We start from the raw sequence: 26,364 nt of genomic DNA, 5'->3' as shown, positions 1-26,364 counted from the left end.
TATTTTATAAATAATTATGTTGTATTGATTGCACGAATTATGTCATCAAGTCATTTGCAACTTGAATTGTTGGTATCAATTACCATTCCTTTGCTCTTGTTTCAGTAACTTAAACAATTCTTTATTGTTTTGTTATAGAGAGCAGCTTATGCTGTCAGAGAAGCCTGCTAGTCCCAAATTCATAGTCACTTTGGATGGAGTCCCCAGCCCTCCTGGGTACTTATCTGATCAAGAGGAGGAAGAACTGAATCTTATGGAGGGAGTTAGGCCTATTCCATCCAAATCTACAGGCAGCAAGGGATTAAGAAACCTTCGCACACAACAGATGCACATTATATCCAGACAGCTGGACAGCACAGATGGTAACACTCTTATCCTCATTGATAAGGTCTTTATGGTAACTTGATTGCAAAATATCCTTGGGCAATTGAAAATTAAACTAGAGGCAGGAATGCAAAGACTAATATCTAAGCCACATTTCTTAGGGTATATTATTTTTTTACAGAATGTTTTAAGTTTAAAAGAACATTTATCTACTCTGCCTGATTGTAATTAGGACTCCATGCAATATGGCACATGGAGAAAGAGAGGATGACCTTCCCTTGCTGAAGGGAGATTGAAAATCTAAGCCAGTCTCTGCTTCTATACTCCTTATTTCAAGAATTAAGTTGCAGGATCTTGTTATTGCCTAGGTTCTGGCTGTTTTTGAGATCTAATACATCTCTTCTCATCCTCAACCTCATTGTGGATGAACACAAACCTGCTTGTATTACTGAGACCTTCACCAGCAAGGAGGTTGATATATTCATCTTAGAGTTTTGCCCAGCCAGATTTCAGTGGTTGCATCAGCCACAAATCCATGCTAGAGGAGGAGAAATGGATTGTCATTAGGATTACTCTGCAGATAACAAGATACATTGTCCTGCTGATAACTGGATATGAGGTGCTTTTAGTGAGTTAAGCTTTAGGGAAAAGTTACTGCTTACTGCTTTCGCTGCTGTGCATCTTCTTCCCTATCTAGGTTGCTTAACTGCATCAGGATAATAACTGCAACTCCCTAGACTTCTGGCCCTGGGAGATTTCAAATTGAGTTTATTAGGAAGCAGCGATGCAGTTCATGAGTTCCATGGCCACCATGACAATCATGGACTTGTTCTTGGAATTATGGGCCCAACACCCATATGTGTTAGGTCTGTTTTTTGTCTGAACAGCTGAACCTGATCTGATGGGGAATTCTCCATCAATTCTTTTCATGATCAGCTTACTTGAGGGAGACTATGATGGAATTCGTTGGTGCTATGGATCTGCAGGGAGGAGGGATGTATTTAATAAGGTTATTCCAGATGTCTAATGGTCCCTATTGATTTTCAAAGGGCACTTGGGAAGTTTTCCGAAGTGCTAGTGGACAGTTCTACTGAGTGCCTTGTTGAGCTCTGGAATAAAGGGTTAATTGTGGTACCTGACAGGATTCTTCCTAAGTGGCCTCTCTATGACCATTGATCCAAGGAATTTCCTTCGTTTACTGAGGGACTCCAGGCCATGGGTATGGGACTGAAATATCATTGGTGATTCAGGTTGATGTTCTTCAGTGGGATAAGGATGGTGGAATGAGGGAGAAAGGAATGTGACTCTAGTGATCCTGCTTGATCCTTCAATAGTTTTTAGATCCTGCTTGATCTCTCTCAGTAGTTTTTCATGTAATAGGCTGTAGTATCCTCACAATCTAATCAAGAGATTGTGAGAGGCACTACTTTGCAGTGGTTCTTTTTTTTCCTAAGCAGTTATTATCCTGCTTCAGGTTTCAATCATAAACAGAAGTTTGCCTGAAGAGTTTGCTTTTAATAGAAACATGCAGAAGAATAGTCCAAATCCGAACCAGAGTTCCAAGAGTCAGGTCAGTGTTGTCAGCCATCTAGAGGTCCGAGGTTCAAGGTTTCTTAAACAAACAGGATTCATAGGAATCTTATAAAAGAGATCAAACATTGTTTCCAGCAAAGGGAGTGTAAATCAGAGCTGCTTCTTTAATCAGCTGTCACTAATCAAGAGATTTACTCCCTTGCTTGGCAAGCATCCTTATGGAAATCTCTGCTCTGCTTTGTTCTCCTCTCTACTAACTGGGTATGGGGGCTATGAGGTATTACATCATCCTCATCTGACTGCTCCAGTTGTCCCGGTGGTGCATATATTTGATCAGACTCATGTGATTCCTTGGCTTGGTGTCTCCTGAGACATTTCAGAGGTTGAGCTAGAGCAGCTTCTTCAGATTCAGACTGGGTCATGACAGATAGTTTCACTCAGTCAGAGGTAAAGAGCAGAGAGAAGTCAAGTCTGTTGGAGTAGGTTAGCCATCAGCCTGAGATGAAATATTATTAGTGTGCAGATGATACCAGTAATATATCTCTACCCGTTTGAGCAGGAAATGTGCCAGAATCCCTGGCCCTATGCCTAGAACTTGTAAGGAGGTGGATAAAATGAATCCTAGCAAGATACAATGTCTGTGGATCCTTAAGTCAGCTTTTTCCAGACATAGTCCATCAATGCCTCTTGATAGAATTTTATTCCCCCACACAAAGCTTGCTCACAATCTGGACATTCTCCTGAACTCATGGTCTCTGCTTAAACAGCTAGTTCAAGAGGTTATGGGTGTGGGGACACACAATTACATCTTGTATATTAGTAGCAGCCCTTTCTGGAACAGGAAGTTTTGTTTTTGATCACTTACTCCCTTGTTACCTCATGGCTAGGTTAGTGTAATTTGCATCATTCAGAAACTTCAACTGTTTCAACATGCAGCAACCTGAGTAATAATGTGAGTTCATATCTAGCCTGTACCGTAAAGCTATGCTAGTTAGTATACTGCCCTATGTAGCTCAGAGCTTAAATATATCCAAGACTACCTTTTCTGAGGGGTCATTGATGCTCTCTGAGTTGGTTGTTTTCTTGCAGATGTTTCATTATCCAAACTTTACAAATATTTCATTACCCAATCAGTGCTGATGTGCACTGATGATGTTACCTAGTTTGGGTAATTAAATATCTGCAAGAAAACAACCAAGCTCAGAAAGCATCAAGGAACCCTCATTTCAAAGAGCCCTGGTGGTGCAATGTTAGAATGTAGTATTGCAAACTAACTGCCCGCAGCCTGGAGTTTGATATTGATGGGTTCAAGGTTGACTCAGCCTTCCATCCTTCTGAGGTTGATAAAATGGGGGCAATATGCTGACATTGTGCTGTAAAACACTATGGAGAGAGTGCTGTAAAACACTATGGAGAGGTATATAAGTCTAAGTGCTATTGCTATTGCTAATTCAATCCTGAGCTATATTCTCCTTTATTGGTACTATTTTATCTGAACTGAATCGATTCATTTAATAAGATCTAAAAGGAGCCTAAACTTGAGTGAATGCCATCTATGGGGACCTTGTATTTGAGATTTTTCAAGGATGGCCCTTGGCCTCTGGAAGCCTTAGATATTCAAATCACCATCTCCTTATTGCATTTTTGAAGACTTCTGAAAACATAGTTGCTTAGAGAGACATTTGGGGGTTTGTTGGCTTCCTGAGGCAAAGCAGATAGGAATCACAACTAGATAAGCTAATTCTACTTTATTCTGGAGCTACAGTGTTGCCCAGTTTAGCAAGGGCAAACTTTCCCACATACAGTTACAGGGACACTTGAAGATTCTGCTCCTCAAATAGTGACACATCAGGGCCATGTCGTTTATTTTGTTATGTTACCAGTAGTCCTTGCTTAATGACCCCAATTTCCAATGCTAAGAGAGCTGGATGCTAGGCAAAACATCAATTGACAAAATTGCTTAACAATAGAAGCATTGGTAGTCCAGGTTGCAATCATTAGGCCAGGACCTCCTGCCTCTCTCTGCTTCAATTCTCCCACATATCCCCCCATCCTGCCCTTTTGGCCATTCTATGTTCCACTGCCCTGCTGCCATATTTGTTGCCCTGTGCCCTACTGCCTCTACTACCCTGGTTTCCACTGCTCCTTTTCACCTCTGTTACCCTGCATTCCACCATTCCCAGCTGACTCTTGTCTTCTTCCTCCACTGCTAAAGAGGTGTGTCTGGTGTGGTCTGGTCTGGCGAAACAGCTGCTGGTCATGTGAGGCTTTCTTTCAAGGCATCAGAAGGCTTCATGGGGCTTTGGGAAGAAGGCCTTATGGGGCCAGCAGCTGCCTTGTGAAGGGCTAGGCCAGGCATGCCTGCTCAAGAAATGGAGGAAGAAGATGGAGAAGGTCTGCTGGGGATGATGGAGTTCCAGGCGACAAGGGCTGCAGGAATGGTGCAAGGCAGGTCAGCAGGGGTGACAGACTGCAGGGCTGCTAAAAGGACAGAAATGGGGAGGGGAAAGATAACTGGGGAGAAGTTGAAGCACACCTGGCAATTGTAAATTAAAGCTGACTATCAAAGCCCCCAAATTTTTGTCATGTAACTGTGGGGATGCTGCAACAGTCACATCTTCAAGGATTGGGGTGTAAGTACCATTTGTTCAGGGCCATCATAACTTTGAACAGTTACTGAACAGATGGTTGTTCAGGGAGACTACTTTAAAGGTTTTAATATTATGTTGCTACTTCTTAACTGCTCAAAGTCTTTGGAATTGAAAGTATGCAATAAAGATTCTATTTGATGTGGCTTTCAGACAATTCTAAAGAATGAAGTTTATGAAATATTTGAGTATAACATTAATGATTAAGTTTTAAAAAATTACTGACGTTCTTTATCCTCCATTCTACTGTTTCTACCAGCAGTGCTGTGAGGAACTGCAGGTAATAAAGAAACAACATTCCATTGTCTTTGATACTTATACTTTCATCATAAATTTCTAAAAAACAGACTAACATGTAATTGGCCATTTTGTTGAAGCAGCATTTATCATGCTCTGAATATAAAAGAATCTATTGCAACAAATATGAATCACAATATTGGCTCTGCGCATGTTGTTCGTCCATCGATTTCGATGAGGACTTTGACATCTGGTGGATTATGGGCCATCAACGATGTGTCCGTAGGTGGCTGATAAAACCAATGTTAGCACGGAATGTTCTGCCACATACTGAACAAAGAAATGTAGACACTGTTACTTCAGCATTTACAGTTCTGGCTTTCCGGAGTGCTCGCTTCTCTTGTGCCAAGATTGTCCTTCTGTGTTCATATGTTTGGCAACTCTGGTACACCAAGGTGCGCCATGTCGGTCGATCATGCGCCAGAAGTTCCCAAGAGATGGTGTTAATATCCAGGGACTTAAGAGAGGCTTTCAGCGTGTCTTTGTATCACTTCTTTTGTCCCCCGTGCGATCGTTTTCCTTGAGACAGCTCACCATAGAAGAGCTGTTTAGGGATGCGATGATCTGGCATCCTTACAACATGACCTGCCCAGCGTATCTGGGCTTTCATCAACAGAGTGTAAACTGATGATAGGCCTGCTCTGGAGAGGACATCTGTGTCTGGTATCTTATCCTGCCACCGGATCCTCAGAATTCTACGAAGGCAAGTCATGTGGACGTAGTTCAGTTGCCTAACGTGCCACCTGTACACTCTCCAGGTCTCACTAGCATACATCAAGGTAGTTAGCACTGCTGCCTGGTAAACTTTAAGCTTAGTAGCAAGGCTTATTCCACGGTGGTCCCACACATTAGTCCACACTCTTCCAAATGCAGAACTTGCCTTGGCAATTCTACAGTTGACCTCGTTGTCAATTGTCCCTGCATGGGAGAGGGTACTACCAAGATACGTAAATTGGTCCACTGCTTGCAGCTTTTGTCCCTTTGCTGTGATGGTAGGCTCTTGATATTGGGCTTTTGGAGCTGGCTGGTACATCACTTCAGTTTTCTTCATGTTGATGAAGAGGCCAAAGTTGTCACAAGCGGCTGCGAATTTGTCCATGCTGGCTTGCATTTCCTGCTCTGATCCTGCATTAAGGGCGCAGTCATCAGCAAAGAGGAAAGCTCATAGCACAGTCTCCTTTACCTTGGTGACAGCCTGAAGTCTTCGCAGGTTGAACAATTTCCCATCGGTTCTGTACCTCAGATTAACTCCCACTGAGCTGTTCTGAAAGGCGTCTGACAGCATGGCTGAAAACATCATGCTGAACAGGGTTGGTGCCAGCACGCAGCCTTGCCTAACGCCGTTAGTGACAGGGAAGGCCTCTGAGGCTCCACCGTTACTCAGAACACGAGCCGCCATGCCATCATGAAACTGCCGTACCATCAGAATAAAACTGTCAGGGCACCCAAACTTCAACATAATGCGCCATAATCCTTCACGACTAACTGTGTCATTAGTCATTCTTAGTAGTAGTTTAGGGATTCTGTAAAAAGGATGGGAAGGACCAGTTAATTAATAAACATGAAGGTTTTATTTTGAATTTCTGCTTTAGTTGTTGAAATATCTTTCAGCCAGTTCTAAAATAAAATTTGGTTGCTGTTTGATGGTGAAATAAGGATTTGTGGTGAAAATATGTCTGAAGCCTATGTAACCCTAGAATGACTGACTGACTGACTGAATGAATTTATAGCATGTATATAGCTGCCCATCTTTCAATCAATTGTGGATGTTCTTGGTTCAATTAATTTGGGAGTTATACAAATTGCTTAGTGGCAAACTTATTCTGTCTTTGTGGATATTTCCACTTTTCTGAATTTCTTTCTAATTTCTGTGTACCTATATAGTTGTTTTGATCAAAGCTCTCTTCTACAATCCAGATGTCTAACTTTGCTTCTTTGGCTATTCTTCACAGTAGAGATGGAAGAAATAGGCTTCTTACAGAAGATGGAGAAAGTACCTGAGCGCTGCAAATACTGGCCTGCCTGCAAAAATGGAGATGAATGTGCCTTCCATCATCCAACACTTCCATGCAAGTAAGTGGCACTGAACTTCTCAATAGAGTTTCACTTAACTTGCCTTCCTAGCTTTCAGGCACACAGATTCGCAAAAAAAATTTTGTTGCATCACTAGCACCAATGAAGAGGAGATGTTTGCGTTAAAATTGAATTTAATTGCCATGGATCATGGCTGCAGCCAGTAGCTAAAAGGATAAACAGGGATTGGAGGATAATTGGTCATTATCTATATGTAGCTTCCAAAGTTTTATCAAGATGTTACCGAATATTTCTCATTACTAGGCATAAACAACTTGACTTGAATTGATGGGTAGTCACTGCTGTGCTTGCTACATAAGGGAAAACAAACTCACAAAAAGGGGGATTTGCACTGTGTTAGTTTCCCAGCATTACATCAGCAGGACAACTATAATTTAAACAAGGCCAAAACAAGATTGGAAATTCTGAACCTAGATGTTAAATTCTTTTCCAGGAAAAGATGGATGTTTATCTATTTATGTTAAGCAAGTTTTGTGCATTCTGCTGATTTGCTTATTTTATGCTATAGTTCTTACTATGTAATTGATAGTTACTTATTTTATTACTATAGTTCTTAATATGTAATTGATAGTTGTGGAAAGGAGCCTAGAGCTCTGCCAGGGTCTCGAAATTTAAAAGAAGAGATAAAGATTTCTGGAGGGAGGACTAGAATCTCCCTTCCCTCACCACAGGGGGGAAAGTACTTTAGCAGCTTATGCAGGTAATTAAGTAATTAGTATGTAAGAGAGGCAAACCTCACCCAGTCCTGTCCATGCTGCTTTGAAATTGCCAGATAGTAATGTGACTTCGGCTGTTAGCAGCCTAGGGACGAGCCATATTTCTATGCCGGTCCTTTCATCCGCCGGTTTGGAGGGATCACCTGCTCTGACGAGAGAGTTGCTGCTCTCCCGGGATCCAGTGAAAGCCCCTCCTTGCTAGTCGCCTCTTCGGGACAACTTTTGGCCCTTTTCAGGGCCCCCCAGCAATGCGAAACTGAACGGGGGAGAGACAGCAAGTCTCCCAGCCGTCCATGGTGGCTGCGTGACGAACCGGAAGTCTGAACCTGAAAACTCTATTCTCATGTTTTCTCATGTAAACCTGTACTCTGCATCAATAAACATAAGCAATTTTGAAAGGATGAATCTTGGCAAGCTCGTTCTGAAGGAATAATAAGTATTTTAATTCATATTTCAGAGTCTTTCCAAGCTGTAAGTTTGCTGACAAATGTTTATTCATCCATCCAAACTGTAAATATGACGCCAAATGTACCAAATCAGATTGTCCTTATACTCATGCCAGTCGACGGGCACCGCCAGCACCACCTAAACAAGGTAAGATTTTCTTGATATTTTTTAAAAAATGAGCTTGCTTAGAATATGCCAGTGACAAACTGAAATCCAAAGGTTCATTGATCTTTATAACAGTTAGTTGTATTGTTAAACTAATCTGCTGCCTAAAAACAGCCACTAAATTCCAATCGGTTGTGAGCTGTCTGGTCATATCTAGTATGGCCAAAAGGAGTGAAGGATGTGAGTCCAGTTTTGATGCCTTGCTCATCAAATACTGACCCTCGCTTGGAATAGGGCATAATGGAAACCCCTCTTTCCTCATTTGCTGCAATGTGATGGGGCCAGCTTCAGTCCTCAGCAAGAATTGCTCTGTACGCATGGAATGCTAGGATTCCCCCCTTTCTAAAACAATTTCGGGCACAGCATTATTCATGCTACTCTTTCTCATGACTTACTCATAAAACTGGCAGAAATTTTTATTTTTTACTTTTTGGAAATCACAGCAGTTCTTACTAAATTCCATAATTACCTCCTACTCTGCCAGTGGCTAGGTCAAAATTCAGTGTCTTCAGCTATATGATTTTCCCATAAGTATACATTGGGAATTGTAGGAGCCACCAATTAAAATTACACATACATATGACAATATTCACAATTCTTTAATTAAATATTTAATTAAATATTAAGCTTTGGAATAACTTAGGAATAGCTGTTTCTTTCTCATTAATAGTTTCAGCTCCAGCCCCACCAACAACTTCTACTAGCCAGCTTTGCCGCTTTTTCCCTGCATGTAAGAAAATGGAATGTCCTTTCTATCATCCCAAAGTAAGTATCGTAAATTGAGTTTTATATATATAGAGAGAGAGAGAAAAAAAATTGGAAAAGTAGGCTAAAATGGAAGTATCTGCTGCTTTCTCTTAGAAATTTCATTTTGAACCCAGGGCATTTTATATAAAATAGGATATTTACTGAGTATATATACATGTGTACATGTGTCTCTTGTCTGCACACTGAGAATCTGAAAGAAATAGATAGGACAATGAAGAAAAATGGGTGATGAAACTTGAGAAGGGAAGAATGATCCAAACAGAATACAAATGGACAATGTGCACATAAGACATGAAATACACAAGACAAAGTAATCTGTGGAGAGAGGAAAGCTTTGCTGGTGGTAATGAAAGATATATTAAGTATGGGAAAGAGAAGAGACACATGAAACATTAGTCTGTGTATTAATACCTGAGTTTACAGATTATGTATAACATGCAGGATTTTGGTAATGAAGACTGGAATCTGGACCAGGAAACCAAGGTGGTATTCTATGTTTATAAAAACTGGCAAACATAATAAGCAATAGCAATTTATGTTAGCTTGTAATCCCCTAGGCAAAAATTCTATTGTTTGGTATTCTGTTATTATACAGAATATTTCCTTTAGGACACTATATTTCCCATAAATTTTGTATTTTTCAAATTTGGCGTTTTGGTACTTCTGGTAATACAGTTTTATGTTAAACTCTAGGATAAAGTATTTGAATATTAGCATTTGTAGCTTCAGTGATGACTTTTGCATGTGAATGCACAATCACAAATAGAAGTTTGCATCAAACTTGTTTGATCTGACCTAGGAGTCAACTCTAAAAAAATCACAAAAATTTTCCAACTTTGGTTCAGTTCACTTAGTTTAGATACTACTATTACTACTACTACTACTAATAATAATAATAATAATAATAATAATAATAATAATAATAATAATAATAATAATGATAATAATAATAATAATAATAATAGAGTTGGAAGGGACTTTGGAGATTTTCTAGTCCAGTGGTTCTCAACCTGTGGGTCGGGACTCCATTTGGGGTCGAACGACCATTTCACGGGGGTCGCCAAACAACACAGTCCACCATTTTTTCCCCCTTTTCCTTAGCTGTGCTACTCCCTTTTATTCTATTGGCTTTTGAAAGCCAATAGAATAGACTCTCTTGAATAGAGTCTAATTCTATTGGCTTTCAAAAGCCAATAGGAATTGTCCAGGCTGTCTCTGCCCTGCTGAGCCCGCCAAAAGTCCCATTCTGCAAACGGTGCTGCACCAGTTGAGTAGTCCTCGACTTACGACCGGTCGAGTAGTCCTCGACTTACGACTGGTTGGGGGGTCGCGGCATTAAAAAGGTTGAGAACCACTGTTCTAGTCCAACCCTCTGCTCAGGCAGGAAACCAAATTGTTGTCCAGTCTCTTCTCAAAACTTCCAGTGTTGGAGCATTCACAACTTCTGGAGGCAGGTTGTTCCACTGATTAATTGTTCTAACTGTCAGGAAGTTTCTCCTTAGTTCTAGGTTGCTTCTCTCCTTGGTTAGTTTCCATCCATTGCTTCTTGTCCTGCCTTCAGGTGCTTTGGAGAATAGCTTGACTCCCTCTTCTTTGTGGCAGCCCCTGAGATATTGGAACACTGCTATCATGTCACCCCTCATCCTTCTCTTCATTAAACTAAACATACCCAATTTCAGCAGCCTTTCCTTATATGTTTTAGCCTCCAGTCCCCTAAGCATCTTTGTTGCTCTTCTCTGTATTCTTTCCAGAGTTTCAACATCTTTTTTACCAATAATTACTTGAATGATCCCATTGGACAATTGCATATTTTTAAAAGAAAAAGCATATACTAAATAAATTAAAACGAGCCAAATTTAATTCTTGCAAGTTTTTAAGCCTTTCATTTATTTTGTTAGCACTGCAGGTTTAATACACACTGTACCAGAGTAGACTGCACATTCTACCACCCTGTTTCTGTACCACCACGTCATGCCTTGAAATGGACTCGAACACAAACTAGGTAATTAGTTCTTTTTACTAACTGTAATTACATCTCTTAATAGAACATGAAAATGTATAGTCAGGCATAAAACCTATGTAAGTTCAGTTCTTTATTGTTTGCTGAACAATGTATACTTGAAACTTTCAATTTTGACACATTTGAAAGATGATTTTTTTAAGACTACCATTTAAATGAGATAATGCTTGCTAATTTTCTCTATTTGTCTTTCAGTGAATAATCAGAGATCATCATTCAATTTTCCTTATTGTACTATGATGATGGCAGTATGCTGGCTGATGGTAAAAGAGGCTATAAAAGTTTACCACCTACTCCAGGCTTTGAATATGTATTGTTTCATAAAATGAAATTGATTACACACTTGAAATGTGTAATTTTCAACTGTTGTATATTTAATAACTGGTTTTACATATTTTTACTGTAAAATTGACTGTAGGAAAGAGGAAATTTGCTTTAATCCTTAATTAAAATATCAAGACAAGCTTTTTGTTCTACATATGTTGGCCTATTGTCTTTTTTACTACTGAAAAAGTAGATTTTTTCCTTGAAAAATAGGTCGTAAGCTATCTAGAATAGCTCATAGGTGCTCTTAGGAAAATGTCTTTTTTCATAGGAAATGACCGGCAGCATTCTCTCCCCACAGACTGTTCTCTTGACTTGTCTCTTGACTTTCTTAGCTTAGTGACTATATTCCAAACAGAAATCAGTATGAAGGCTAAAAGCAATCCTTTCTCGTGGAACTGTATTTCAAATCATGAGTTAAAACTGGATAATTAAGACTACAGTCCTTTGGGTCCTGGGCAGGTATTCCAGGGACTATATGATGCATAGATTGTTGCTGACTAATGATATAGAAAAGGCTCCAACCTTGGAAATAGCAATTAATATTTACTTGTTCCCGGAAAAAAAGCTCTGTCCAGTATCCTAAAAGGTCCCCAAGTCCCAAACTGACGTTCTGTAGCCTTTGATATGGTACAAATATATTCCCAATTAGCTATAGTCATTAACAGAAAGAAATCCTACACTTCTCCTTTTTGATTTATTGCCAGTGAGTTTGCACTGCTTCTTCAGTTAAAGCAGATTCTGATCAGCTATGTATAGTACTGATATTTTTTCAGACATATGGTACAAATAGGTGATTTGTTCCAGAGGCTGTGGGAGTGCACAGTCCTCCAGGCTATTGTATTCCCTTAGTTGCAGTTTATCAAGAGCTCCATGTTGCATTCGTACTCAGTTTTAGATGTGGGTAAATTGAGAGATGCAACATGAGGCCGCTAAAAATGTATACATTCTAACAGGCTTATTATATAGCATTAGAAAGTACACTTATCAGAAGTTTTTGAAATCTCACTGACATTCCTGTAATTTCTATTCCAATATATTTTTCACAAGTACTGTTGCCAAACCAGGAATTCCCCAATCTAGTATAAATTTTATTTGTATTTCTTTTATCTGTATTTGATTGTTATTTTCAGCTAGCTAAATGATCAAGATCATGTTGAATTCTATTTCTCTAGATTTGTGTCATCAGTAAATTTGGTGAACATTCTTTCCATCTCTTCCTTGTAAACAAAGGATCATGGACTGAAATTTGTGACATCCCTCCTGAAATTTTACTCCAGTTTGATGAGGAAACTTTGATCAACAGTCTGAGAGCAACTTCCAATCCACTTAGGTATACACCCAATTGTTATGCTATCCATCTCACAATAGCTTGTTAGTCAATATCTCATGGGGCATTTTGTCAAAAGGTTTAATGAGATAAAAACACATTACATCTGCAGTGTGCCAATGACATTTGAAGGAACTTACCCAGTCAAAAAAAGGGGGGGGGGACTTCAGTCTGGAAATAATTGCTAATGACAAAATCATGCTGATTATAAATTACCACACTGTTTTCAGAGTATTTCCAATCAGTCTCTTTAGAATCTATTCTAGAATCTCCCAAGGCGTTAATGTCTGGCTGATTTTTAATTACCTGCATCCTCCTCTCCCCCCCCCCCCCTACACCAGTTTTTGAACAAAGGGATAAAAACTGGTCTCCAGTTGTCTGATACTCCTGTTCTCCAGGATATTGATTATTCTCCAAAATAATTTGTAACATCAACAAGCTCCTTCAGTACCATGGGATCTAATTTATCTGGCCTTAGAGCTTCATGTTCATTCACAATATATTCCCTGCACATATTTCTATCAGTTTCAAAGCTTCAGTTCTTCTCATTCTGCTCTTCATAATTGCCTGGTGAAACACATATCCTCTTATTGGAGAAGACTGAACTTAGGTAGATTCCCTTTCATCATCTCCATGAGCAGCTGGTATATTGATTGTTTTCCCTTGAACATAACTGAAGAAGACATTGTTCTTGGCATATTTTACTAACTTAAGCTCAGATATTGAGTAAAGTCCACATAATTGAAACTCTCCATCTTTACAACTTCAACTTGCAATTTGAAAGATGTGCCATTCTTTTTTTAGAAAACATCTACCTCCTGGTTGGGTAGGCAGTACTAGGATTTGGGGGTATTTATAACATACTGTGTGACGTTCTTTTCTTCTGCTTTGGAATATATTCCATCTTAATTATAAAGTTTATATACTTATAAAATCAGTATCCCCAAAAGGTACACAAATAGTTGCTAGGGAATTCATAAACTCTGGGCAGGGAGTTGGCTTCAAGGGATAAATTGCTTATCTGCAAAACAAAAGGCTGTGATGAAGTCAAACCTTTTACTTTTTTCAAGATTGGAAATCTTTTTCTAGTAAAAGTTGTTTCAGTTGTTTTTCTGTGGCTTCTTCATTCCCCTTTTCCTCCATTCTTTAGACACATCTCTTCCTACAAGGATTTTTACACTGTTAAGAAAAACTTGACGTTGCATCTTGAATAGATAATTATGGGTCAGTGAACAGTCTAGTTACCACTACAAATGGGAGACTCTTAAATTTTATTTTTGGGATGTTTGCATGGTATAAAATATAAAGGTTAAATGAAAATGAATATTATACTTATCTGGAAGTAAAGTATTTATGATCTAGTCATTCATTTTATCAATAAAGGAGAATATTAATAGTTCAGGGTTGAAATGACAGGTCCTAGGCACTCTCTGAGCTTAGTTCTTATTTCATTTTATATCAGTATAACATTTTTACCCATAATTATAGTCTGTAATTTGTTTAGCTGATAGAATGCTGACCATAGCTGTAGCAATTGTCTCCATATTGTGCAGTTTTTGTTAGCAAAAAGCAGTAAACATTTACTATATTCAGGGTATACAGATACATGTGTAATGACTTGGATGGGAATTTTCAACTTGCTTTTTATATGCCATAGACCAGTGTAAGCATCAAAACATTTATTATAATCATTAAGAACTTTTCTCACTAGCAACAGACTTTCAATAATATAGGGAAATACCTCTCTTACCGTTAAAAAGAAAGGGTTTAAATAAACTGATAAAATCTTTCCATTTCACATCATATTAAATGCAACCACAATTGAATGTAAGTTTATTTAAAGCTGTTTATATGGGAACCCAGGATAAGAAATGTAGTTTCACAGTCAAGAAATATATCTTAAAATAATTCATTGGCATAGTTCAACATATTAAATGGGACTATAATTTTTTACCTCTGGAATACTGTAACAGTCCTCTACGGCCAATTCATTTGTACTATGGCCTAATGCCCCACCCCATCTCACCCTAAAACATACATATCATTATCATCATCATTATATAGATTCCTTAGTGTTAACTCTATGCAATAATATATGCAGAAATGTGAAAATTACATAATAAACATCACATTGCATTCTTCCTAAATGCAATATTCTCCTTTTACAACAGAGTAGTAACCATTTCCCCTTAGAGAAGAAGGAAATATTCAACTTATAGCACCTATTAAACATTTCAGGAAAACACTGGGAAGGTTATATAAGCATTAGCCAAGAAAACATGCAAATTAGTCCTAACTGAACCATTAAAGCATGCTTCTTGGTTTATCCTCTAGTATCTTTTAGTATTAAAAATATACATTTCAAAACCAAGGATTACATCTAGGACTCAAAAAAATAAGAACACTTAGATTTGGTTTGCTCATTTCACAGTGACTGGATAAACCAAGATAGGAGGAAGCAAAGCCTAGAATAAAAAACATTTATACAATGAATCCGCTATCATTTTCAGGATTATATAGGCTAAAGTTCATAGGTTCAGGTATTCATTACACTTTTTTTAACTATTGCAAAACATTTTCAGGTCAAAATTTGCAAGCAAAAGAATCACTAGAAATTGAATTTCTTGCAATGATCCCACTGTTAAGATTGGAAGTTGTCATATTTAGGCCTTTTATGGCTTCGGTGTATCTTATGTCATTAAAATTGCATGACTATGTTTGGGAAAAGTAAACCTTCTTGTACGTGATTATACAGTAATCAAAATAAAAACGTTCAAATATATGGGGAATGCTAGTGAAAAAGGGAAAAGCGAATAAATTAGTTTGATTTCTTAAAAACTAACTCCTTAAAAAGGGTGCATTTGTAGTCTTTTAAAATTGTAACACAAAAAAGATGCATCATCAAACTCTGTTTAGTAAAAAGACTGGTATTTTGGAGGCTGTGGTTGGGTAAAATAATACAGCACTTTTCTCCCAAAAAGTGAGAGCAGTCACAAAATCGTAAACCACAAGTACTGTCTACAGCTAGAATCATGTTGTTTTTCCTTTTGTGTTTGGAATATCCATGAATTCCCTTCTCCTGAAAGCATATTTGAAGAGATGCATTAGCAAACTGAGTTTCTACCCAGCATGTTCCTGAACTCAGTTGAACTATGGAACCCCAAATTAAATCTTATTGTCTCTAATGTGAAGATATAAATTGAAAATATATTGTTGTAGGTACCTATGGCCGCCACTCTTCTCAATATTATTATATAAGCTTTCAAGTATTCAAAGAGGGGAAGAGAATTCTTATTTAAGTAATCAGATTAATTTAGATGCCATGTTATCTGGGATGCTCTGTATTGAACATTAAACATAAAGGAAACTCTTTGGAATCCCAGATTAGCTAAATGTCTAAATATCCTGACATGTGTTAGGCATCTTTTTCTTTTTATGATGGCATTCCTGGGTCACTAACTCACCTAATATTTGTCTTTTCAATTGCATGAAGGTGTATTTTGGTTCAGAATTCTTGGTAATATAATTTTCATTTCTTTGTAAATGGCTTTGGGATGTTTACAATGAGAAATGCTATGCGGGTCTTTTTTATTTTTTTTAAAATAAGAATTTTGAAGAGAGAATGCAGAAACTTTGTTTCCCGTTTTTTTATATAAAACACTAACTGACCCAGGTAGGTTTCCAGTTTTACTTCCTAAAATGAATGTTATTGTTTTTAAAGACACACAATAAAGATCTACTTTACAATGGCATCCATTTTTACAAAGGAGACTTAATTGTGCCCTGGTAGCAAGGATTTATAGTTACAGAAATATTTTGGTTCTCATTTGCCAATATTTTCAGCCTATGTGATTATGCTGAAGTTACATTTTGATTCTAGAACAGAAGTTTTAAAAATCCCCTAGTTAACTACCCTGTAACTTTTCTATGTGTAGGTACATTTTCATTCTGAAACAAATAATCACGAGAGGTTAAAAATGATGGGGGGCATGCATGAATGAACTGATTCTGACTTGAAGAACAAGAAATTTGTATTCTTATTTCTTCTGTTTAAAAAACACTATAAAATACAATTGAATTGCTGATTTCACTTTGAATTTATAAAGTTTTCATCCAGAAATGCAAGAAATATGGAATAAATAATTCCTATTGCTATTGATTTTTTTTTTGCAACTGTTGACAGTCTATTCCTTCTATATACCTGAACACTAAAATGAACCCAATCCTCTTTTCTTCAGCATTGTTTTACAAACAAGCAGTTGCTCATTCACTGATAACACATTTATTCACAAGGCAAAAAACGGAATTAGATCTTCTAGGTTTCAGGCAAGGCACTCAAAATGTGAGCAAATGTGATTCTGCTCACAGAATTTATTTAATGCTCAAATGATAGAAAAACAGTAAGTCTGCCTTGAAGAATGGGCTCCTACAGGTCTACCCACAGTCACCCAATAGGATTACAATTCAGGCTTCAAAATCAATACAATTATGCAGTTCCTGGAAGCAAACAATTCTTAAGGGAGATGGGTTGATTGGTTGAAAGTTGGGTAAACTAAGCAAATCTTTTCGAGGTCCACTCATTTTATTTTATTTTATTTTCACTTTAAAAAAAAGTTTTAAGACCAGCACAGTAGTTTGCTTTTCAGTAATAAAATAAGAATTCTTCTGTTGATTATAGAGTAACCAGTATTTAAACATCCATGATGAAAGTAAATGCATCAATATACTGTACAGATTTAGATCAGAAATAATATATCTTGAGTATAAGCCACAATTTTATTGGGGCACTGTAGATTGAGCCCAAACTCCTTCTTTATCAAAGTATTTCAATATCTGGCAGTGAGTGGGAAAGAGATATAGGCTATCAGATATGCTGGAAATAGGATTAATTTTAAAATATTTGCAGTAGTTCACGCTTCTGATAGACTTTAGTCAGACAGACAGATCACTATCTGTCTTTATCAGCACCATTTCTTGAAGCATGAAGGGCACTGGAGAACTCTCTTTGTAGCCCGTAGTGCGCTAGTCACTTCATGTCCCATCTATCGGAGAAGGTCTCCGTGTCTTTTAATGAGGCATATGGATACATTTCCAGACAAATATACTGCGATTTTAAACAAAAGGGAAGGAAAAAGAATAAGACATGTTAAGGATTAATGGATTTTAAAAGGGAAAATGTTATTTCAATATGTATGTATATATGTATGTATGTATGTATGTATGTATGTATGTATATATATATATTCTGAGGTTTTCGCAGGTGTTTGTATGTAGGTCTTTGGTTATTCAGGTTTTCTCCCGTGTAAAATTGGAAGTGTCTTGGCAACATTTCGACGAAGTCCCATTCGTCATCTTCAGGCTGGTGTTTTCAGCTTCGTGCTTCTAGGAGCAATGTGTAATCGTAGCTGTTTCTTCCTTTTAACTGCCAGTGGGAGTATTCCAAAGAAATAAGATTACCAACCTAATCCAAAAAGAAACCCCCACTAAAATCCAAGACAGAGAATAAGAAAAACGCAAAGCCCTCCTCCCATACATAAAAGGCACCACAGACAGAATCAGCAAGATCCTCCACAAACACAACATCAAGACAGCATTCTGCACAAACAGAAAAATATCCACTATCCTAAGAAATCCCAAAAACAAAATTGAGTTAGAAAATCAAGGAGTATATGAAATCCCATGCACCGCTTGCCCCACCACATACATCGAACAAACCAACAGAAGAATAAGTGCACGCATTGAAGAACACAAGAACTCAGTCAAAAAAGAGGAACCAACTTCTTCCCTGGTCCAACACTTAAAGCCACAGGACATGAAATTGACTTTAAAAAGACCAGAACTATCGCCAAAACTGAACACTTTAATAACAGAATAATCAGAGAAGCCATCGAGATAGAAAAACGCCCACACAGCATGAATAAATGAGATGATACCTCCCGCCTACCAGCCATTTGGAAACCCGCCCTTATTGACAAACGACTCCCTAACACAAAGAATGACACCAGACCCACACTCACAAAAACCACACAGGATGTCACCACCACACATCCACACAAAAAGCAAACCCAAACCCACACAGAAGATGAGGCACAACCATAAACCAGAAGCCAGACCACAGCTGCATCATTAGCCACTTTAAACCCCTCCAATCCATACATGAAGCAAACTGACACCCACCATAAAGATAAGGCACGACCACGAACGCGAAGCCAAACAACAGCAACGCAGCTCACCATCTCACATCCCCCTGCAACTCAGACTAACCTGAGCACAATAAAGCCCCCACCCAAACAGAACACTCCCCCATCCAATCAGAGCACAGCCAAGCCCCTAACCAATCAGAACACACCTCCACCCAATCAGAACACAGCCAAGCTCCCACCCAATCAGTTCATTCCCCCACTGGCAGTTAAAAGGAAGAAACAGCTATGATCACACATTGCTCCTAGAAGCACGAAGCCGAAAACACCAGCCTGAAGATGACGAATGGGACTTCGTTGAAACGTCGCCAAGACACTTCCAATTTGATGTGGGAGAAAACCCGAATAACCAAAGACCTACATACAAACACCCGCGAAAACCTCAGAAAACAAATATATATATATAAAAAGAATGCTGTATCAGCAATTATTACATAAATTTCTGCTAATTCTATTAATTACTTGAGTGCAGTTTCAGAAAGAGCAGAAGATGTGTTGATGGAATTTTGTCTCTTTTTCACATTCAAATGAAGATTAACATACCTGCTATCATCTCCACCAGCACTGACAGCATATCTGTCACCACTTGTAAAGCGAATATTAGTCACATGAGCTGAGTGACCTAAAAATCGTTTATGTTTTGCCTTCAATAAACAGAAAACTTCCTGTTAGTTTAACATTTTTTAAAAATCACCTTGACTTTACTGAAATAATATTTAACAAGGGCTCATTACTGAATTCCTTCTCTTTATATTGCTCCCTCACTACAAAACTATCCATGGTACCACATTAAATATAGATCTAATTTCAACACAGTTCTATAGCAGATGTATATGCATTTTTCCTTTGTCCCCTTTCACTGTTTTCTTGGGCTGATATGATAGAAAGGGAAAGCAAAATTGGGTTGTTGCTCAATTCTTTATGAAGGGACAATAACAACTAAATTTGTATTTATACCTTTTTGGGATCTCCACATGGTATAATATGATATAACTATAATGGTATAGTTAAAAAAGAGTTAGTGGCCATGATGGAACAATCAAATCTCTGTCTGCAACAGACATTTAAAAACAGGCAAAATTCGAATTGCATCACTGTGCCCATCATCTTGATATTTCTGTGGATACTCTGGTAGCTTTCAAATTCGGCTATCAAAAGACCTGGTGACTGAATGAAAGAAAAGGGTCTTACAAACTTCTCTGGACAAGGAAAGTCAAACAACTTGACCATGCCAAAATCATCCCCTGTTACAAGGCTAATTCCCGAGTGAGAAACACAGGCACAATTTACATCCGCTTTCTCAGCATGCCGGGACCAGATTCCAACAACTTCATCACCTAGAATGCTGAAATAGAGGGAAAAGAAAGGAACTAAGAGGACATGTTCTGATGTAGTGGACGAAATAAAGAACAAGGTATACTATAGTGTCAGAGCTGAATCATTATAACATTAACTATTATCATTATTTTATAACCTTATACTAGTAGTCTTCACATATATTTACTGTATTTTGTTCATAAATTTCATCTTCTCAGATAGAAGATTATGCCAAAGAGTAGGGTCACCTAAATAGAAGGCACCTCTCTGAATCCCATTAGATAACAATATTTGAGGACAGGACCTGGAAGATCATCCTCCCTATATTACCTAGTTAGTACTCTCAGAGAGTAGGGATCCAGAAAATAACTCAGCTGCGTGCCATGTAGAGCTTTAAAGATGATAACCAGCAACTTCAATTGTACCAACTGCCAGCTAGTGTAATTTGTGAAACAGCGGTGTAACTCAGAGGAACCATTAATCACCTGAAACTGCACCCACTGCAGCTTGCTTGATTAGTTGCAGCTTCCAGAGGTAAGTTGCTAAGAGGTATGTTTTTATTGCCCTTATTTTATTTGGGGAAATTCAGTAAGACATAAAGCTGAACTGCAGAATTCCAAATTTTTTTAAACTTCCCCAGCCAGAATGACTAATGATGCTGGATGCTGTGGTGCTGCAACATGGGTACTGCTGTTGTAATATACAGAACCAGGTAAAGGTCTCAATTAGTGCAGTTAATGAATTTCAAAATAGTAACATTACAATAATGGAATACTTCTTTGGAAAATAAAGTAATTGGTTACAGCTTGACAGAAGTAAGCAATTAAAATTTCTAAATGTATTTTATATGTTTCTTAATAAAATGCTTTATGATAATAAATGAGGACAAACTTATATGCAAAGAGTACCTGCTGTCTCCTGTTATCTCAAAATGAGCCTCTACTTTTTTCAGCTTTCCTTGAATGGAACTTTCCTTTTCTCCATTTTGCACACACAAAATGATTAGTGTCTAAACTCCCAATGGCAACTGCCTCCATGTGCATTAACCTTACATTAACTGAATATAAATTCTTCCATTAACTGCAATGTTGTATCACTTTATAGTTTGTACTGAATTGAATATCACACTATTTGAATTTGCACTCATTGCAACCTACCTGAATGCAGAAGCATATAGGTTTATGTTCTTTTAAGTGGGAAATGATGTGTCATATTTTAAACAAAATATTCATCTACCTGGTCCATGTGGCCCATGTTATTCTATCAATCACTGTTTGATCCAAAAGTTGTTTTCCTGAAGGCACTTCATAAACTTGCCTTTTGTAAGACCCAGTAGACACCTTTAAGAACACATAGAGGTAAATATAAACTTTATAAGTATCCTAATAAATTTGTGCAGTCTATAAGAAAGATTTTGCATTCTTAAGTTGCATTACCAACATGTTACAAAAACTGAAGGTCCAGAACTATATCCAGAGAAGCCTTATCTAAACTACTACAGGCTGTCATCAGGTTACAACAGAAATTGGAACCAGGCTTGTCATCACTAAGTGATGCAGTTGTAAAGCGCAATGGCATATGATAGTGTCATTTAGCGATGGCACTCCCAGTTCTTCTTGTAAGCTCAAGATGGATAATTTGTTAAGCGAGAAGTGACAGGAGTTCCAGATAAGGAGCATAGCAGTAGCGGTTTACAGAGTCAGCATATTGCCCCCAACAATCTGAGTCCTCATTTTATTGACCTCAGAAGGATGGAAGGCTAAGTCAACCTTGAGCCAGTCAGGATCGAACTCCAGGCAGTGGGCAGAGTAGTCTGTGATACTGCACTTTAACCACTACACCAGGAGGCCCAGTTCAGGCAGTGGATGAATTGGAAAGGGGCAGCTAAGGTGCAGTGTGAGCACATGGGAGGCCAGGGAAGTAGACCACAGTCCAAGCACAAGGATGCTGTAGCTCAGGACAAACACAGGGAGGCCAGGTGAGGATGTATCAGAGCAACTTGCAACTTTCCCTGAGGCTTCCCCACTGTCTTTGCTCATTCAGCATTTTCCAACAACTTGGAAAGGTCTCTGAACAAGAAGTCAGTAAGTGAGATGCTCTGAAATGCCACCGTCAAAAATATACAATAGCTGTGTAATGAAGTATTGTTATTACTGCTATCACTACCCCTCCTCCTAACCCACATAAGAAAGTTGATGGATAAACCCCAAAGAATGTTAAAATAAGGAGTAGCATTTATTAGTTTTGTTTGACTTTGAAATCTCCAAATCTCCTAACTTTAATTTTTACAAATGTATTAAAGTTCTGCTATACTACCTACTTAGGCTGTTGACACTCTGTTTGAAAACAACAGGAAGTAGCCTGTCTCAAGACCAAACTCTTATAAATTCATACTGTCGTCAAAGATTACAAGATTTAACCTTAAAAAAATGTTCATGATGTAAATGAAAAAAAACGCATAACAAAAAATCCACATTATTTCCTTACCTGAAGATAACTGCTATCTGCAGAAAAGTCCATTTGAATAACAAAGCTTGGGATGTCTTTGCAGTAGCTGGCTCGGTTAAGAGGAGGCCCCAGTGTCAGGTCATAAAAGTCAACTGCATTTTCACTTGAACCCACTGCTAAGTAACGGGAATCTGGGCTGAACCTATGTAGAAAAAAAGTTTTAAATTCATTCTAATTTACCAAATAACTCATTTAAAAAGCTCAAGATGTTAAACTGCTGTTTGGATTTTCTGCTGCATGCTGAAAATTATTCTACTTCCCCCTGTCCAAGGCATTTTCATACTTCAAATTCTTTTATTTCCTTCTGCTTGCACATACACCTTTATTACTGTTGCTGACTATGTCTCAAAGGGGATTCAATTTGGTTTCTTCTCCTTGAAAATGGCGAATGGTGAATCATGGTGCTAGAACACTCCATCTGCTAAACCATTAATAGATGAGTGAAATGAAATAGCACCATATCTGGATAAGCATCATATCCAGTAATAAAACCCAAGTGCAGATGTCACATTTGTTCCCTGGAGCAAGTGAGAGATACTGTATATGATTTCTCACCTGATGTCTTGGATGGCAGATCGTCTGTCTCTTTTCTTCCCCCATATCTTCAGAGAGTTCACTAATAGGATAATAAATTCTCCATTTTTCATGCCAATTGCTACCATGTCACCTTCTGGGCTGTATGATACAGTACGTGCTGCATGGCCCAAATTGACTTTGTTCACCATTTTCTGCAATAGTTCCAAAAAATGAAATTAAAATTAGAATAGCATGTTAAATGACACAATGCTTTCTTTTCCTATAAATATTAGCTTATTTCCTGGTAATACTTTATAAAATGAGTTGAAAAATGTATCATTTATTTAATTACCAAGCCACCTAGAATCGCTTTGGCAACATGAGTGGCATAGATATTCAATAAATAAATAACTTACTGTAACTTCTTAAATGCCATTTTTACACTTACCTTGTCAGCAATATCCCAAAGTCTGACTGTTCCATCTTCTGCTGCAGAAAGAAAAAGATCACGAGATGGGTGGGTTGCTAATCCCCAGATAGGCCCATCCATGTGCCCATTAATCAGAATGTTACAGGCAGCATTTTTCTCTCCAACTTCTATGATTTCAGCATTTCGTGTCCCAACAAGAATTTTTCCCTAGAACAATAGTGAATTAATAGTCATTGTATACTTTAATAATTTATAATTTTAATAATTATACATATAATAAACAGAGAGCAAACTTAGTGTAACAGCTAAGGCATCAGGCTAGAAACTGAGCAATTGTAAGTTTGAATCCCACCTTCAATTAGAAATAGAGACAAGGAAGAAACATCCAATAGGATCAATAATGGATGCCATCATGGCACATGGAAGCTAAAAAAGTAAGCATAACAGAGGACTTCCGGTTTTGCGCCATAGCACATAGCCGAGGGATTGCGAAGCTCTGCACCGTATGGCTAGTTTCGCCCTGCCAAGGGACTCTAAATGGGTCTAAAGTCTCCCTCAAGAGGCAACAAAGAAAGGGGGGCGCCCCGATGGTCACAGAATGACGGCAGTAATCCCGCTCAATCTAGGGGAAGTTGGCCACACCTCGGTGACCAGTCCAATAACAGTGAAGAGTGTGCTTGAAACTGAGTGAGGAATTCGATCTTCTCTCTCCTATTTTGTATCTGATTTCTTGGAAAAGATTCCCAAGAAGCAAAAATCCTCCCAAAGTGAGAAGGGAGAGGACTATACTCCCACCCTCCCAGAGATGGAAGCGGTGACTTAAACTATCATGGGGAACAAAAATATATTGAAATGAGGTTAAAAATACTACAGTCTGGATAAATTTGAAAACTAAGAAAACTGTTAAAATTCCATATCTGAAAAAGTATTGATGAAATTATATAATAACAACAACAACAACAACAACAACAACCTTCCAGGACTTCAAAAAAAAACTTGAGGACAAAAAAGAAGATTTAATAAAATGAATTAAAGAGCTGTCAAGAGAATCATTAAAGCATGGGAGACAAAAAAATGAATATTCTACTTAATTTATCTTTTTTATCCCCAACAATATCTACAAAAATACAACCTCGCATGCTAAACCTACTGATTTGGAAAGCAACTTGGCAAAAGAAGATTAGAATTAGATTTAAAAGATGTGATTCATCTTAGCAGATGGAATACTATTATGATAAAACACCTGCTTGGATATGGTTTAAAAATACAAAGTTTGCATATAAAGAGGCCCTATAGTAAGATTGCTAGATGGTGTACTATATGATTAAATATTTGTTGGAACATGGTTAAAAGTCTTGTAACTTCATATATAGTCAAACTGGTGGTCCGTAGTCTGGATTCTCAGGAGGGAAGGGCTGCTTTCTGGAAGGTAAAGAGGCAGCAAAGCTTGGAAAATTTAACCCTTTAAGCAGGTCTCCTTACCTATTCCCAGATTATGTCTGTAGTTGTGAAAATAGTTGCTTTAATCTGGCAAGATTCTGTTTATAGATAAAGGAAACCACTCTTAAGGAACTCCACGTCATTCTTAGTACTTGGGACCTGGCACAAACTATAGATTTACACAACTATTTAAAAATAAAATCTATTACAGTATTACCTTATCTTTAATACCATTCTTAGTAATTATTTTTGCTCTTTATGTGGTCAGCAGCAATATATCAAAGCAGGGGATACACATAATCATGGTAAAAAAATATTAAAATGGTGGCCACAACAGCCTGATTGAAATTCTGCCTGTTTTTCATGTGCAATGCATGAAACTATGGCAGCTTCCATTGCACTGTTGTGATCACCATTTTGACTTTACCATCTATCAAAGTTTAGGATTATAATAAACAATTTATTTACAGAATATATTTATTTGATTTCTATAGCTGCACGCATCAACAAATGACTCTTATTACTATTGCTAGGCTCTTGATATGGTTTAATCCTTACTCAAAAGTTTCTCCATCAGAGGAAACAAGATATTTTCTGATACTATAAGACAAAGAGAAACTCATTTAATCATTGAGAATATGTGACAGGGTTTATCCTAGGACTACTCTGTCTGGGTTGCAAACATGTGGATGCCTACTAGACAGCAAATACTGAAAACTCCAATTCTGTGCTGTCATCTTCTAGTTGTCATGAATGCTGCAGCCAGAGTATGGTGTCTTAGGAGTATCCAAAAGTGGCTGGGACAAAAATAAAATGTCTTTTAAGTTAAATAAATTTAAGTTAAACAGAATAAATGCATTCAATCTACATAACAATCTTCCACTTTTGACACACTGAAAATTAAAGCTGAATGGCATTTTCTGGAAGATTGTGCTACTATTTGGTAACAAATAGAGAAACCCAACAGGTGCAATTTCCCTCCAATGGTAAAAAAAAAAAAAAGCAAAAAACTTCTATAAGGTTATAAATAAATTTCCTAGATTTGCAAAGAACTACTTGAAATTCACATTCACAGGAACACATGCACACACACACAAAGAAACACACACAATGAATAAAAATCCCCAATTGCCCACTTATGTGACCAAATGGACATTGGTCCTCCAAATCACTTTGGAAAAAAACGATGACCTAAACTTTGTCTGTTCCTGGATTTAAAATCTAATTTTCCAATATGGCATACATAAGCACCATGTGCCCTCCAAATCTCCCACATCACCTGCCAGA

General features: G+C 37.8%; 2 protein-coding genes across 19 annotated transcripts in view; one reads left to right on the top strand and one right to left on the bottom strand.

The window, feature by feature from the left end:
• ZC3H14 (zinc finger CCCH-type containing 14) overlaps positions 1–11,492 on the top strand; it is a 35,851-nt gene extending 24,359 nt beyond the window's left edge. For 2 of the 3 annotated variants that reach the window (XM_039333459.1, XM_039333461.1), the window contains exons 12-17: positions 139–362; positions 6,755–6,875; positions 8,070–8,206; positions 8,895–8,989; positions 10,891–10,994; positions 11,208–11,492. In XM_039333459.1, coding sequence (XP_039189393.1) covers positions 139–362; positions 6,755–6,875; positions 8,070–8,206; positions 8,895–8,989; positions 10,891–10,994; positions 11,208–11,214 — 688 coding nt within the window. In that variant the 3' untranslated portion in view covers positions 11,215–11,492. The remainder of the gene's footprint in view (positions 1–138; positions 363–6,754; positions 6,876–8,069; positions 8,207–8,894; positions 8,990–10,890; positions 10,995–11,207) is intronic. The other variant, XM_039333460.1, reaches the window with a different exon arrangement.
• A 5,333-nt stretch (positions 11,493–16,825) lies between these two features.
• The window catches only part of EML5 (EMAP like 5), a 184,033-nt gene continuing 174,494 nt past the window's right edge, over positions 16,826–26,364 (bottom strand). For 10 of the 16 annotated variants that reach the window (XR_005555519.1, XR_005555518.1, XR_005555511.1 and 7 more), the window contains 6 exons: positions 23,656–23,844; positions 23,247–23,419; positions 22,671–22,833; positions 21,420–21,523; positions 19,410–20,211; positions 17,729–17,770 (listed from right to left, as the gene is read on the bottom strand). Coding sequence is in view for 6 of the 16 variants with exons in the window: in XM_039333438.1 (XP_039189372.1) it covers positions 17,734–17,770; positions 19,410–19,510; positions 20,058–20,211; positions 21,420–21,523; positions 22,671–22,833; positions 23,247–23,419; positions 23,656–23,844 (921 nt within the window). In the remaining 10 variants the exon portion in view is untranslated. Of the gene's footprint in view, positions 17,771–19,409; positions 20,212–21,419; positions 21,524–22,670; positions 22,834–23,246; positions 23,420–23,655; positions 23,845–26,364 lie in introns of those variants that run through there. The other 6 variants (XM_039333438.1, XM_039333439.1, XM_039333440.1 and 3 more) reach the window with 3 other exon arrangements.

This window comes from Crotalus tigris, unplaced genomic scaffold (genome assembly GCF_016545835.1).
Source record: "Crotalus tigris isolate CLP2741 ecotype Arizona unplaced genomic scaffold, ASM1654583v1 scf7180000024506.1728113, whole genome shotgun sequence".
NCBI lineage: Eukaryota > Metazoa > Chordata > Lepidosauria > Squamata > Viperidae > Crotalus > Crotalus tigris.
This window is presented reverse-complemented; position numbering and strand designations above follow the sequence as displayed.